At 46.9% G+C, this 16,636-nt stretch overlaps 1 protein-coding gene across 2 annotated transcripts in view; it reads right to left on the minus strand.

Annotated features, from left to right (window-relative positions):
* Positions 1 to 16,636, minus strand: part of CABLES1 (Cdk5 and Abl enzyme substrate 1) — a 100,819-nt gene that overhangs the window by 46,684 nt on the left and 37,499 nt on the right. For both annotated transcript variants that reach the window (XM_043889199.1, XM_043889200.1), the window contains exons 2-3: positions 7,182 to 7,253; positions 55 to 147 (exon numbers count right to left, since the gene is read on the minus strand). In XM_043889199.1, the coding sequence (XP_043745134.1) occupies positions 55 to 147; positions 7,182 to 7,253 (165 nt within the window). The remainder of the gene's footprint in view (positions 1 to 54; positions 148 to 7,181; positions 7,254 to 16,636) is intronic.

Consider the following 16,636-nt stretch of genomic DNA (forward strand, 5'->3'; position numbering starts at 1 on the left):
CCTTTTCTTCCCTAAGGGACCAGCCCCCTCCCAAAGCTTCTGTTAGTACGGTACCTGCCATTCCTGGTATCATGCTGCCGCATATTCTTGATAAAATGAATCTTCTTAAAGTTCTTTGGTCTGGGCGAACCTGAGAGAGTCCGACATCTGAAAAATAGAGCCATTTCAAAAACACAGTCAGTTGGTCTCGGATAGCTGAGACATTTCCACACAAAGATAGGAAGGAAAGACCAGACAAATGGTTTGAGTCACCCCAAGGATAACGAGGACCTTGTGGCTGGAAGCGAGGAAGCTTAAAAAAACAAACAAACAAAAAAAAACCACCCAACAGACAGACAACTTCCTTGATAATACTGATAAGAATTTATATGGCTCTGAAGAGCCAGCTAATGAAAACTATTGTCCTCAATTGCAATAACATAACCTACATGGATTCCAAAGATATTATTCATTCCTGTCATCTTAAAAAAGAATCTTCCCGTATCAACACGGGTATCGGGAACGGAAAACTGCAAATTCAACAAATTCAGAGGCAGGAAAAAACACTGGCAAATTCAGTTTAAAAACAACCCTGAATCATTTTTCTTCTATAGCAGGACTCTGGCTTGAATCACCTGGACTATTGCCTCAACACTCAACTTGGCTATGCTTGGAAGTCACAGCTTTACTTTGAATGAGAATCAGAGACCTGGCTAGTGGCTGTTTGTTTTTGTTTTTTTAGATAAATTTTAAATAAATATTTGTTGAACAAATTGACTTGGATTCTAATTAATTTTCCCTAGAATATATGACATGTGCGTGCACTGCAGGAATAAGAGAACAGAAAGGTTTTATTTGTGTATATTTTTTCAAAGTTACCTGGCAAAACTCTAAGACACATAACTGCAACAACAGCTAGGATAAAAAGCAAAATCCCAACAAATGAGAATCTGAAGTTTGGACTTGTCTTGAGAAAGGGAGCAACGTCCTCTCTAGTTGGATTTTTGCTGCCAAAATTTTTTGTTTACTTAAACCTTTCTGACCATGGACCCCGAAGGCTGGTTTCTGGGATCACGTCAGATGTGGGTCCCAAGAAGTGGTGCCCAGGTTCTCAAAGCCACAGTGAATGTCTGAGCTGGGCTGTAACCTGAGTTCAGTCAATTCTGAACCTGGAGGCTTCAGGTAAGAGAGCAGCAAGGTGACCCAAGGAGGAGGTAAAGCTGAGGGCAGTGGGGTGTGAGGGCCCTTTGTGGGGCAGAGGATTAAGGAATGTTCAGAGTCACACACCTGCCCCTCAGCTCTGATCTCTACTCTCCCCCAGGGGCCTGAAGGGGCTTCTCAAGTGGCACTAATGGTAAAGAACCCTCCTGTCAATACAGGAGACATTAAGAGACGTGGGTTCGATCCCTGGGTTGGGAAGATCCCCTGGAGAAGGGAATGGCTACCCACTCCAGTATTCTTGCCTGGAGAATTCCAGGGACAGAGGATCCTGGCAGGCTACAGCCCAGGGGGTCGCAAAGAGTTGGACACGACAGAAGCGACATGGCACGCACGCAGGTAGGGGCCTGAAGGGAAATTAGGGGACGGCCCTGGTCTAGACCTCGGGGTGTACATTCCCCTGAAACCCCCTTATCCGCCCTCCAGTAAGGGCCAGTCTTCCTAGAAGCCCCTTCTTAGGGAGCACTGAAAATTACTTATTTTTTCCTCATAGAAAACAGCACCTTAAAATAGAATTTATCTTGAAAAAAATACAGTGAAGTGAATGAGTGGTCAAAGCAATGACATGGTAGCAGGTATCTGGTGACTTTCATTAGGAAAGGGGGTTTCCTGGGCATTGGGTCTAGAGGCAGGAAGACCCCTGCCAGTCATGTCCACGTCACCGGAGTGAAGTATCCACAGCTCATGGCCACACCTCGAGTGGCCCTGCCAGCATCCACTCCAACTCACTACCAATCCTAGTGACCTATCAGTAGTAATATTCCCTGGAGCTCTTGTGAGAATTACATGTGAAGATTTCTGTCAGAGCTTCATACACTGTCAAGTGACATGTTCGAATACACAAGTTCATGTCCAAACATATGTGTGTGTATGTTAGTCGTTCAGTTGTGTCTGACTCTTTGGAATCCCCATGAACTGTAGCCCACCAGGCTCTTCTGTCTATGGAAATCTCCAGGCAAAATACTGGAGTGGGTAGCCATTCCCTTCTCTAGAGGATCTTCCCAACCCAGGGCTTGAACCCGGGTCTTTGCAATTGAAGGTGAACTCCTCATAGTCTCAGCAATCAGGGAAACCCACTCTGTGGGACCCCGTGGACTATAGCCTGTCAGGCTCCTCTGTCCACAGAATTCTCTAGTCAAGACTACTCAAGTGGGTAACCATTCCCTGCTCCAGGGGATCTTCTTGACCCAGGGATTGAACCCAGGTCTCCTGCATTGTAGGTGGATTCTTTACTGTCTGAGCTACCAGGGAAGGCCCATATGTACACACATGTAAATATTCATATACACATTTCAAGTGTTGTGATTATTATTAAAACTTTTACCTACAAAGGGTGCATATTTTGTTACTATTTGCCTCCTATATTCTTAAACTGCAGCCCTGGGACTGCCCTGGTGGTCCAGTGATTAAGGCTCTGAGCTTCCAATGCATGAGGTGTGGGGGATCTGATCCCTGCTTGGGGAACTAAGATCCCACCTGCTGTGTGATGTGGCCAAAAAAGTATTAAAAAAAAAAAAAAAGAAAAAAGAAAACCTGCGGCCTTGGTTAAGGGTCCTGATTTCTTGGTTTTAAATAGATTCTTGTAAAGACAGCAGTGCCCTGCCTGAGGGCATTCTATAGATGCTTCCTGTGGACCTCAGGAAGGGTTTGAATCAGGAAAGACACTCATGTCCCCCTCCCCACTCTGAGCTTCCAAACCCAGATCCAGCCTTCCTGGGGTCCAAGGAGCTACAGCCTCACTCTGCCTTCTTGAGGCTGCACTCAGAAGCAGACCCAACACCTTGAAGGGTCTCAGTTCTACCCCTAGAATGACTGTTAGAGTCTGCAGGCCACTTAAGGTCCACCACTGTCTCTCTAACACATGGCAGAAAGTTCTAGAAATATGTAGTCACTGGAGAGAGGAGGATCCTTGAAGGCATAAATGCGTGCTTCCACTGGTTTCTGGACAGGAGTTCAGGAGCATCCTTACATGCTTACCTTGTGCCCCCCCGCCACTGCCCCCAACCAAATGCAGAGTTTCCAGGCCCCCAGGTCTAGATGAGGGCAGTGGGCTGAGAGCTGGACTGTGACGACGCCCTCCTATGACTCCGAGCTGCTCCCAGTCTCCATGCCTGCTGAAAGAGGTGCTATTACCCTCTTTCAGCCTTCAGCTGGAGCCAGAAGTTGGCAAAAGGGCACAGGTGTGTGTCGGCACTGGTAATTACTGAATGGTACAGCAGACGGCACCTCTCAACCCAGACAGGCTGGAGACCAGGGCCGGGGGTGATGGCTGCCACACCTGCGGTAGCCGAACAAAGGTTTTACTGGACACCTAACAGACAGCCTAGGTTCTTATTTCTGGGAGACCAAGTAACCACCAGACAATGTGGAAAACCCCCATCTAAAGGCTCTCACGGTTAAGGCTCAAGTCTTGGAGTTCAAGGTGGATACGAGAAACTAACTTGTGATGTGCAAGAGAAAAGCAGAACTTTTAAAAAGATAACTGCTTGCCAAGTCGCTTCAGTCGTGTCCGACTCTTTGTGACCCTATGGACTGTAGCTCGCCAGGCTCCTCTGTCCATGGGATTCTCCAGGCAAGAATATTGGAGGAGGGTGCCATTTCCTACTCCAGGGGAGCTTCCCAACCCAGGGATCGAAACTGCGTTTTTGTATTGGCAGGTGGGTTCTTTACCATTAGCTCCACCTGGGAAAGGCCCCAAAAGATAACTGAAGAGGTGCTTTATTTCTATATTAGCATACAATTCTAACTGCAAAGGGCTTCCCTGGTGGCTCAGCGGTAAAGAATCTGCCTGCCAATGCGGATTAGATCCCTGGGTCAGGAAAATCCCTCTGGAGAAGAAAATGGCAACCTGCTCCAGTATTCTTGCCCGGGAAATTCCGTGGACACTTCGAAGGAGCCTGGCTCACTGCAGTCCATGGGATCACAAAAGAGCTGGACACTTGAGTGACTACACAACAACAACAATGCTACTGATCTAGCCCTTGGATCAGCAAGCTGTTTGATGTCTTGTGTGTGTGTGTTTTTAAAGCATTCAGCTATCACCACCCCCGACCTAAGAAACACTTTAAGAGAACTGTGGCGTTGGCAACAATTGCCAAGGAAACCGGAAGACTGAGCACTCAGGTTAAGCACGGAAGAAACTAATTTCAAAACCACCTGCATTAATGTGTAAATACCCATTTAAAACCATACATTTTAAGTGACACAAAATTAAATTAGGATGGAATTAAATTAAAAACTAATTTAATGAAAGATTAGCTCTTTCTTGTTAGCACTGATTACAGGATACACCTAATTATGCAAAAGATTTTTAATAGATGCCTTGGAGCAGTTTGTTCTGAGTGCTGACTTTAAAAGCAAGTTGGGCTAATAGCCTTCCGCCCCCGCAGTTCCCAAAAACACTTTGGCGTCATTACTGGTACTTTCATTTCACAGAATGGAAGGGCTGGTAAGGACCTCAGAGATCAGTCAGTTTGTTCCTTCCATTTTACAGGTGGGAAAACGGAGGCCTCCGCATAAGTAAATGAATTTCCAAAGCCATGCAGGCAGTTAGTATAAGAATGGGGCCAAAAATTCAAATCCCCTGACTCCCAAACTGTTGCCCCTTTTGCGATTTTTATTTCTTAGGAACAAGTTTCTAAGTACATATCAGAATTTTTTTTATCAAAGTGTAGTTGATTTACAACTTTGTGTTAGTTTCTGGTATATGGCAAAGTGATTCACATATATATCTGTGTGTGTGTATTTATTCTTTTCCATTATGGCTTATTACGGAATACTGACTACAGTTCCCTGTGCTCTACAATAGGATCTTGTTGACTTTGTACATAGTTGTTTGTATCTGCTAATCCCAAATTCCTAATTTATCCCTACCCTACCCACTTTGGGGCTTCCTTGCTGGCTCGGTAGTAAAGAATCTGCCTGCCAATGGGTTCAATCCTTGGGTCAGGAAGATCCCCTGGAGCTGGAAATGGCAACCCACTCCAGCATTCTTGCCTGGGAAATCCCATGGACAGAGGAGCCTGGCAGCTAAAGTCAAAAGAGCTGGACATGACTTGGCATGTCCAACAACAAGACAACCACCTTCAATAACCATGAGTTTGATTTCTCTATCTGTTTCAATGGTAAACATCAGAAATTTTTTAATTAAAGAAAGTCCACTAGGGAAAATCTAGACTTCTTAAACTGCCCAACTCCCTTGATTTTGACTTATTTTTTAAACTTTTTATTTACACAAGATTTGTGGGAAATTAAGTACAACACTCTGTAAGTAGAGGCTGGATGAATTTACAGTTAAGGCAAATCAGCCATTCCATTTTTACTCTGAGCGTTTGTGCCATCATAGGCCTGAGAGCCAGAGGACAGAGGACCAGCCTGGGCGATGCTGAGAGAGGGTTCCTGACCAGGAACAGCGTCCGGCTCCTCCTCTGCCCCCTCTTTACCAGAGGAATCCCAGAGGAGGTGACATTTAGAGCCTGAGAATTTTTTTTTTTAACCTGGTTGCCTTGGTCACAGCTACCACATTGCTTGAATGACCGTGCTCCCTACAGCCTCTCCAAACTCCAGGGCCTTTGCAGTTCTGTTCGTTGATTGGCATCAATTGTGCTCATATGCCGAAGCCACTCAGTGCCACCTGAGGACGTTTCTCCCCCGCATTCGCTGATTGACTTGGGCCACTTAATAGAGATGGACAGAAGAACACTTGCCCCTGGGCCATGTGGATCACAGCCACACGCCATCAGCCTAATGTGGTCCCAGAAGTTATGAACATTTTCTTTTTTTCAATATTTATTTTATTTACTATTTGTTTGGCAGTGCCAGGTCTTGGTTGTGTAATCAAACCTGGGCCCCCCTGCATCGGGAGCATGGAATCTTAGCCAAAGAACCATGAGGGAAGTCCCTCGGATGTTTTCAAAAAGCCCTCAAAAGTGGAAATCAGACTGTCTGGCCCTGACTTTCTCTTTAGAATGATGTCGGTGATGAGACTCACAGTCACGGATGCTTTGGAGCAGGTCCCAGGCCTGTCTATGCTCCATGCTTTATGCAGGTGGTCCGTGGACATGACCTGTGGCCTGGGAATGAGGCTCTGTGCAGGGAAGGGGCCAGCTCCAGGGGGAGACCCTCCCTCCATCTCAGCACCCTCCAGGCTCAAAGGGAGGAGCCAGGGACTTCCGAGTCCTGGCTAGAGGTCAAAGCAGGACGGGTGAAAATGTGGGTTCCCGGAGGAGCTGTGTGAGGGCATGAGAGCACACGCCCCCTCACAGCCTGCCAGCATCCCCGTAAATCCGCAGCATCCCATCCAACTCGCCCCCCACCCCGGCCCCCTGTGCTGACCCCGTCTTCCCTCAGCCGCGCCTCCACCGGCCAGCCCAGTTGGGGCTGCAGTGGGGACTGAGGGGGACGTGGTGTGGTCCCCTGCACTCCGGGAGGGCCAGGGGGACCCAGCACAGATGAGAGGAAGGAGAGCTGCCAGTCAGAAGCCAGGCGCAGCTCCGCAACTGCTGTCACCCCCGCCCCCTACCCCCGCCAAAAAAAAAGATGCCTTGAAAGCACTTTTCTAATCTGGAGGAAGAAACGGAAGGCTTTCAGCCCTGAGGGAGCACTCACAGATGTCTTCAGCACCTGACCGTGGAGGAGCGTAGCCCCCCTGTTAACCAAGTCTGAGACTGCAATGCCTGTGTCCCCTCTGGGAAAGCCAGAGCAGGGGTGCATTCTTCTCCATCAAGCAACAATTTTCAAAAAGAAAGGGTCACAGCACCCGAATTCACATGCAGACTGGGCTATTCTGGTACATGGTTGGGATTTCACAGTGTTCTCCGTCTAATATTCCAAAGGGTTGGGGTTTCCAACTGAGTCTGGGGATCGGATTGTCATTTTTAGAATTTAATTCTGTAAATCAAGAACTGGAAAAGAAGAGCAAACTTTGGCCTCCTTCTTGTATTGCAGGCCATCCACGTCCACATAAATGCAACCACAAAACTGACCTCCGTAGAGGGGCATTCTCCTCAATGTCTTCCAGGGTCTCCAAGGACGATCGCTGGGAGATGAGGCGACGTCTGAAGAGAGAGGGAAAAAAATTTAGGTGTTAAAATTGCGTCATGAAATGAATCAGGAATTTCCGTAAAGCTAAAACTGTTCTAAAAAATAAAGTCTGTTAAAAAAAAAAATCAGACAAAAGGTGTCTTTAAGAGGCTGTCATATTCCCAGACTATACTCTGAATGCCAAGCCCATCTTGCCTTGCTGAATCCTGACGTTCTCCCTGGGAAGAAACAAGACGTGATGGAGACGTTTTATGCTGCCAAATAACAAAACCAGACAAGGTGCCTCTTATTGCATATAAGTTTGGTACTCTGTGTGTGTGTGTGTGTGCGTGTGTGTTCAGTCGCTAAGTCGTGTCCCACTCTTTTGAGACCCTATGGACTGTAGCCCGCCAGGCTTTTCTGTCCATGGGATTCTCCAGGCAAGAATACTGGAGTGGGTTGCCATTTCCTCCTCCAGAGGCTCTTCCTGACTCAGGGATCGAACTCACATCTCCTGCATTGATTCTTTACCACTGAGCCACCTGGGAAGCCCATTGGTACTGCGTGCACATTTTCTAAAGCATTAGACATGTTTTTACTATTAAAATACTATTAAATATTGAAATATCAGTGATCTGAACCAGCTTTAGCTGATAAATATTAAATTTTAAAACCATACTAAATAAAATATCAAAATCATTAGGAGGCAATAAATAAAACTTATGGTCTCAGGGACTTCCCTGGTGGTCGAGTAGGTAAGACTCCATGCTGCCAATGCAGGGGACTCAGGTTCCATCCCTGTTTGGGAAGCTAAGGTCCCACATGCCTTGCGGCACAGCCAAAAGATGAAAAACAAAAACAAACAAAACTTATGGTCTCTGGACGGCCATGATTTCAAAAGCAACTAGAAACACAGACGACATCATTCCCCTGGGCGAATTTCTCAGTGACCATTAAGAAAATGTATCAGGATGTAACTAGGCAAAATACAAATGCTTTCTAGATGCTAAAGAACTGAAAACCACATGCCCAAACCTCCTTGATCTACTTTTGACCAATGGAAATAAGAATGGGTCCTAGATAACTCAGAATATCTGACACAGGGACCAGGTTGGGTGATGGTTGGCAATTTCACAGTAAATCCATTTGAACAAAGACATCACTTCATAGTACAATAGGTGATTTGGCTGATGATGGGGGGTGGTGGAGATCAGAAAAAAATCTGATTCAGTCTTTACCTTGGAAAGGACTAAAATTAGAAGGATAAGTCTATTTTGTATCACTTGACAACATTTAGGTTAAGAACATGTAATTATAACCAAGGTCTAATTTCTCATAAAGAAAAAAATGAAATGCTTTTTGCTTTGTTCTGTGTGTATTGTTCCTGACCAACCATGTGGCTACCTTTTTGTTTCACGTTTTATTTTTAATAAGACAATCAGAAAGGTCATTTTTGCAAACCGTTTGAGGGCTTCATCGATTTTCTCAGAGCCTGTCTTCATCTTTTAAAAAAACATTTACTTATTTATTTGGCTATGTCGGGTCTTAGTTGCAGCATATGGGATCTCTGATCTTTGAGGCGGCATTCAGGATCTAGTTCCCTGACCAGGGATCGAACCCAGGCCCCCTGCATTGGGAGTGTGGAGTCTTAGCCACTGGACCACCAGGCAAGTCCCATCTTCATATTTTGACATCAAGGCCTTTCTAAAACATTCAGCACGTTCTCCCTGCTTTTCTCTTCAGTGACCCTTGTCCGTCCACATGTGAGAACCAGCAGCACTCCCACATCACCTTCAGTGTCTTCATGACATGATGACCTTTTGTAAGATATGCAGTTTTACTCCGCAGTTAACTTACACTGAATTTCCATTTCTCTAATGTTGCCAGATTTCCAACAGTCAGCCAGACTGGAGGCAATGGCCTTGGGGAGACGCTGGTCTTAACTGAGGGGCTGGGGAACTGATTTTATAGGTGGGGATTTGAAAGGAAGCCAATTCTTGAGCAAGCAGAACCTCTCTTTGCAGCCCCATGGGTCTGGGGACTCGGCTCACCAGCACCCCTGTGCCCCTGTGGTTGAAGGAAGGGTCCACTTCATCCACTGAGATGCTGCTCCTCCGGGTGCCAGGCCTGGCTGGAATGTACTCACAGGCTGGGATGGGGGCTTTGTTAGTCCCACTCCTATCCACCAGAGCTCTCAAGAGATAGGTGTCACCCTGCTCCCCACCCAAGGGATGGTGTGATGCTACAAGGAGCATGTGTGCTGGGGCAGACAGACTCAGATTTCAATCCTGGAGTCTGGAAGCTTTGGGACCTTAGAAAACTCCTTAATCCTTGAGTCTCAGTCTCCTCATCTATGAAATGGGGAGATGAGAAAAACCAAGAAAGAGAGAGACATAAAGTCCTTGGTTCAGGACAGTTCGTGACCAGGAGCTCCTGGGTTTTCATTATCACTCCAGTTCCTGCCACTGGGGCTGCACCCTGACCCATCTCCCTCCCCACTCAGTTGACTGGGGTCAGCTTGGCTCTCTTAGCTCTGGCAGCTCCTCCAACCCCAGCCAGTGGTGAGGTCACTCCAAACACCCTATGCCTGAGTCAACCGGTGACACGTGCTCCCTCCACTCCTACCCCTCCTTCTAAGCAGAACTAACTTGGTGTCACATGTACCTATAAAATTAGTGTCCCCACCCTTCTGTGTGCTGCTTCTCACTTAATACCAACATCTCCTCCATGGTTGTGATTAAAATGGTAATTTACTCTGTCTACTTCTGGATAATGTTCTGAGTTTTTAAATCAAAAGTGAAATATTATTTTAGGTATGCACCTCTAGATTGTCATTAGACAACCTATTCACAGGCAGAAATAAGTGTATGGGTTTCGGATCCTCAAAATCCCAACAAATTCCATCAAACTCCAAGCCTTCCTTTCTAGAATAGCATCATCAGGTGACAGGTAAACAGCTATTTGATGTTTGGCTCAACCTGCAACCGGGGTGACTGCCATGACTACAGCTTCAAGCTTTCCCTTCCTTCAATCACCCTGACAGAGGTCAACCAGGAAGCCCTGTGGTCAACCCTGGGCAGCAAAGATACAACCGAGGTTGCAGCAAAGGCCAGGCAAGTGCATTCTGTCCACCCTCCTGACCACACCAACAGCGAGCCTGGCCGGTTGGGACCACAAAGCTGACCCCAGCTTGACTCCTGTCCTCAAGGAGCTCATATTCAAGGGGGAATCCGTGGGACCCCCAGCAGGGAATTCCATTAACAATCCCTCAAGCCCCTCTGGCATCTGGGGCTGCCCCTCCTCCCACCTCAAAAATGGTGAGGCCAGTCCTCCAGTTGCAAAAGACAAGTGAACCCACAGGGGACACATGAAGCCCCCCGGGGCACCCTGGGGCTCAGAGGCTCCCGTCCAGCATTCAGACCTGGGTTTCACCCTAGAAAACTAGGTCCATTCCCACAAGCACACATCTGACAATTTCCTAATCTAAAAGCCACACCCAGCACGCTCTTTGAAAAATAATCAAATTAGGATACATCTTTCTACGTATTTATAAGGATTTGTTTTCTAAAAGCTATTAAATCAGATATTCTCTTCATGAGTTGAACAGCTATAAATTCTCCCTTTCTCTCTTACACACACACAGAGGTACTCTTAAGGTCTGGATTCCTTAACGGGAAAAAAATCCAAAACTCAAATGCCCAACTGTTCCTTTAAATTCAGCAAACGTGCCTCCCGTCTTCATGAAGAGAACCAAGCTATATACTCTTTGAGATGCATATATAGAGCTTGGAAGGAACTACCACAGATCCTTATAAAGAAACCATCATATGCATGTACACACTGCTATATTTAAAATGGATAACCAACAAGGATCCGCAAAATAGCACAGGGAACTCGGCTCAGTGTTACGTGGCAGCCTGGATGGGAGCGGGGTTTGGGAGAGAGCGGATACGTGTATATGTATGGTTGAGACCCATACATACGTGTATATGTATGACCGGTGGATATGCTGTCCACCGGGATATCACAGTGTTAATCAGCTATACTCCAATATAAAATAAAAAGTTAAAAAAAAAGAAAAGAAACTGTCATACGGCACCAGGAAAACAAAGACGTGATCCCTTCCCTTCCTGCCACAAAGGGCTGTGGTGGTTGCTCATCTCTGCCCCCTACCACCCGGCTACATCCTTCCAGGCTGTGTAAGAACCTCTTCCCTTGCCTTCTATCCTCAGCCCCAAATAGGAGGGAAGGCTAAGAACAGGTGGCCAGCCTTCACCAGGCACTTTTCACACTGCAGTCTGCCTCATAAACCAAGTCCATGACTGTGCAGACTCCTAACCATTGGGCACAGTTAACAAGCAGAGGTCTTTGCATATTTTAATGACTGATGAGGAATACTTAACCTTGGACCAAAACAGCATGCCCCCTTATTAACCAAGCAGACATTCAATAACAGCTCAAGCATTCTGCGTTGACATCACTACATGGATGGTTGAGTGCTCAGAATTCAGGGTCCCCTGTGTTGTCTGACAACTATTATCTGGGTCCCTCCACACTGACCACCAACACTTTTGAGGCCGATGTGGTTCACATTCAACACTCATAGATGAGTCAGCCTCCCTAAAGCCCCCAGGCTCACTTTAGAATATTATCCTTTGAAGGCTGGACTCTGCTGGGGCAAGGAAATGCCAATCCATGATGCATTTGTCTATCTAGACATACCTATGTGGACAGAATAATTCACTTCTCGTTAGGGCTAATGGTTGACAGGGGTGCAAGTCACCTAGGACCCAGGGCTGGTCACAGTGGGAGTCCAGGCAATGGCGCTTCATCAAAGCGGACGCTGGACTCACTGATGTCCCTGCTGACCAGTGAGGCCAGGGCAGGGTCATCCTGGGTCCCGCTGGCCCAGAGTAATTCCCTCATGGGGTGACCCAGGGCAGCGGCTCGGCCCCAAATCCAGTGTCAGGGAGTGGGCTCCACCCGGGACAGCAACGGCCATTGATTTAGGACCAACAGGGGATAAGGAAGGTGACCCCTGGTCTAATAAGTAAGTCAGGTTGGATCAAAGCTCTCCACCCTGGCTGCACCCAGGGAACACTCACAATCTCTAGGAGAAAAACTCCAGCTTTGAGAGAAAGAAGGGACCCTGACCACCTGGGCCAACACATCGCTATCTTGTGTGGCTCTGGTTCTCCCCATGTAAGGAACCCCCTTCCCGGCTATAAGACAGGCCGCTGGACAGCACAACTATGAGGAGTATGAGGGCCCCACGGATCGCTCAGCTACACAGGGGATGTGCCAGCTGAGGTCATAATTACTTCAAATCCATCTAGACAGTTATCATGATCAAAAAACCCCAAACAAAACCTCCAACCACAGAAAGAACTTTTTCCCCTAGTCACCAGACACCCACACACTTGTAATTTATTTGCTTTGTTACTTGTGATCTTCTCACACTGACCACCTCCTTCCCGTTGGAAAAATAGTGACCACTCCAAGGGACTTCCCCAGTGGTCCAGTGGTTAGGACTCCACGGTCCCACTGCAGGGGGGCCCGGGTTTGATCGCTGGTCGGGGAATCGTGATCCTGCATATGTTACAGTGTGACCAAAAAAGAAAAATTAAAAAACCAAAACAAGTACCGAGAGAATAACATGGAAACATACACATTACCGTATGTAAAATAGATAGCCAACAGGAATTTGCTATATGTCAGGGAACTTTGTGACAACGTAGAGGGGGTGGGAGGAGGTGGGAGGTGGGAGGGAGGGGACATGTGTATACCTATGGCTGATTCATGTTGATGCATGGCAGAAAGCAACACAATAATGTAAAGCATTGATCCTTCAGTTAAAAATAAATAAACTTAATTATTAAAATAAAAAACAAAATGGCCCCTCCCTCCAGTGAGCTGCTCAGGGAAGCACTCGCTCCCCTCACCTGTGCAGGCTCAGGGGTGGAGTGTACTTAGCCAACAGCAGGGACTCGATCAAGGCCAGCTGAATAAACTCGTGGAGTGTGGACTCAGCAGGTGGGTGTTTGGGGAATCTTCCCAGACAGCGTTTTCCTGGCCTTCCACTCAAGGCTTCTCTATACACAGTTATTACTGGGTCTTCTCTGTTCAATCCACCAGATCCCAGTCTGATCACTAGAGCCCAGAAATCATCCTCAGAAAGCATCCCATAGCCTCACTACAGCAAGAGGCAGTAGATGGCAGAAGACTCTCCCCCTGCAGGAGGTGGGGAGAAGGTTCAGTGCCCCTAGCACAGCCCAGCAGTGTGCAGGTAGAAGGCCTGATCTGTTTAATATGGAATTCTTCTGAATTTATTAAACATTCATTTCCCTCCTGCTTTTTGACTGTAAGAGTAATACGTTTCATTGTTAAAAAAAATTCGAATCAGGAGATGAAGTAGAAACTGAGGAAATGACCTGCAAACTCCAGGGGCCAGAGAGCACCCTCTAAGAGTCTGGTGTGTGTCCTTTCAGACTTGTTCCTCGTTTCACATATACTTATAAACGTAAATATATATATATATACGTATACACAGTATACATATGTATACACAGTATATATATATATATATGTATACACAGTCTCCTCTGTCCATGGGATTCTCCAGGCAAGAATACTGGAGTGGGTTGCCATGCTCTCCTCCAGGGGATCTTCCTAACCCATGGATCGAACCCACGTCTCTTACATCTACCTGCATTGGCAGGTGGGTTCTTAACCACTAAGCCACCTGGGAAGCCCTTTCAGACATATACTTTTTATTTATCTGGCTGCATCGGATCTTAGCTGCAGCACATGGGCTTCCCTAGCTTTGGTGCATGGGCTTCTCTCTAGCTGTGGCACACAGGTTCAGTAGTTGTAGCATGTGAGATCAGTTGTAAGGCATGTGGGCTCTTAGTTCCCTGATCAACGATCGAATCCAAGTCCTCTGCATTAGAAGGCGGATTCTTAACCACTGGACCTCAGAGAAGTCCCAGAGATGGACTTTTTAGCAGGTAGAGAATCCCTTTGCAAAATGTCATAAGATCCCATCCCTTGGTCAACATATCTCACCTACCAGAGAGGGCTTATTACTTCATCAAGCCATAAAGAGAAGAACCCCTATGAATCCAAGAATCATACTTTCATTGATACAGCTTTTGTGAAAATGCTGGCTTTCAAATACCAGGCTCTCAAGGTCAAGTGCTAATGTTCCACTGCTCTTTCCTTCATTTCCCTCACACGGCTTCTGATTGTCGGGGTCATAGCACCAGGAGCTCAAGCTCCAGACTCAGCATCTAAACTGGGATGACTTTGGTCGTGATTTGGCAAATTTTAAAGCCAAGATCCCAGATGCTCCTGTAGCAGAAGTTGTCAGATTGTGCTCCTTGAAGCAGCAAACTGTTTTGCACCAGTACATATGTGTTCACAGATGAAGGCAGAGAAGTCAGCTGCCACCTCTCAACAGAAGCTAGAGAGCCTTAGAGCAAAACGGCCCTGGCTTCAGCCTGAAGACGTGCCCGTGTTCGTTAGACGCATGCTCAGTTCTGCTTTCCACGGATCTAAAGCGATCTGTCTCGCAGCAAAGGTGCTGATGAAACTGAGGCCCTAGCTTGCTCATGTGGCAACGTCTGCTTGTCAAACTGTGGAAGAAACTCCAGAGGAGAGCTGGGGACTCTGACATCACAGTCTGGCTGGGCCAGGCCACTAGGCTGGGGTGACTGCAGAACCCCTGGCCTGGACCACTTAGGCCCTGCAGGGGTATTAGGCAAAGAGCGCATGGCTGGTTTGCTTGAGCAGGGAAAAAAACCCTCTCCCCTGTGGCAGCATAATGCATGTATAGCCAGATCCACCCTCAGAATACTGATGGACACAGTTCACACCCCCAGAGGATCATGGGAGGTTTCCTTGCAAAGGAAGAAAATAGATCATCTTTAATAAAAGAAGAGCTGTGTGGATCCAGAAACAGACCCCCCCCCCCAAAAAAAAGGCTAGGAAACTGATTTTGAATCTGAGTACATTTTAAGAGCCTCTAGTTGATGAGCTGGGCAAAGAATCACATTGAAATCAATATGCTGAGATGCCAATCAGCTTGTTCAATTAAGATCTGTTTCTATGTTTAAAAAATTCAGCCATTTATTTCCTATTTTTGCAAACATTTATTTATTAATGGAATATCAAATAGCAAGCAGCAAGCTGGATGCTGAGAGACAGCAGTGTATAAATACTGTCCCCTCCCTCATGGAGCTTACATTTACGATCAGGAAGACAGACAAGAAACAAGTGAAATAATCCTAGTTGTGAAAGAGATTAACACAAAGGGGGAAGAAAACAAATGACCTAATAATACTGTGGGGCTACTAGCAAAATGGACTTCCCAGGTGGCTCAGTGGTAAAGAATCCGCCTGCCAAAAAAGGTGCTGCAGCAGACACAGGTTCAGTTCCTGGGTCAGGAAGATCCCCTGGAGAAGAAAATGGCAACCCACTCCAGTATTCTTGCCTGGAGAATCCCATGGACAGAGGAGCCTGGTGGGCTACAGTCCATGGGGTTGCAAAGAGTCAGATGTGACTGAGCAACTGAGCGTACACACACTCTCAGGATACATTTAAGTCACCTGTAAATGTATTTAGTTCTTGTTGCCACATTTTTATACTCCTGTCAACAAAGCAACTCCAAGTGTTTACAGGGAATACGGAGGCACTCGGCTTGTCCGAGTCTACTTTTGTTTCAAGGTTCTCATCAGACTCACCAAAACCTGGAAAACCAAGGTGTGAGGTCATCTTGGCATGGAGGGCTATGCACAGACAGACTTGTGGGCAGGGTTTAATAACTGGCCAGGTATTTACACCTCAGATTCCCAGTTCACCCTACCCACTGGGCCCTGCTGATCTTACAAAATCCCCTTTCCATCATGTCATTCCCTAATTTGAAGATCCACAATGATTCTCTCTGGGAACAAGTTCAAACTCCTCTTAAAAAGGGACTAAGACCTCTGACCAGAGGTCAGAGCAAACACAGCACAAGGGGCCATCCTGAAAGCAGGTCTCCTGGGGGCATTCCTGGGGTCCCAGGGAATTGGGGTGGGGGGCGTGGCCAGGGTCAGGAGCTGACAGGGCCACATTCTAATTCCCCTTCCACCCCGTCCTGGAGGGAAGGGCCTGGCCCTGCAGCTGGAGGGAGCAAGTTGGCCAAATGTACAGAACAGGAACCAAGAGCAGGTGTTTTTGTTTTTTCAGGACCCAGAAAGGTTTTGGGCTTTGTGTGACTGATGAGATAAACAACAGTGCCCTTCAAAAGAACATGCCAGATACCCATGGAGGGTGAACAGGGGGGCCCAAGCCAAGACAGGGTGAGAATGGAAAGGAGACATGAGCCATAAAAAGACCACTCAAAATTTAAAAAATCAGCTTCATACGAGAAAGGAAA

This window comes from Cervus elaphus, chromosome 27, assembly GCF_910594005.1.
Source record: "Cervus elaphus chromosome 27, mCerEla1.1, whole genome shotgun sequence".
Classification (NCBI taxonomy): Eukaryota; Metazoa; Chordata; class Mammalia; order Artiodactyla; family Cervidae; genus Cervus; species Cervus elaphus.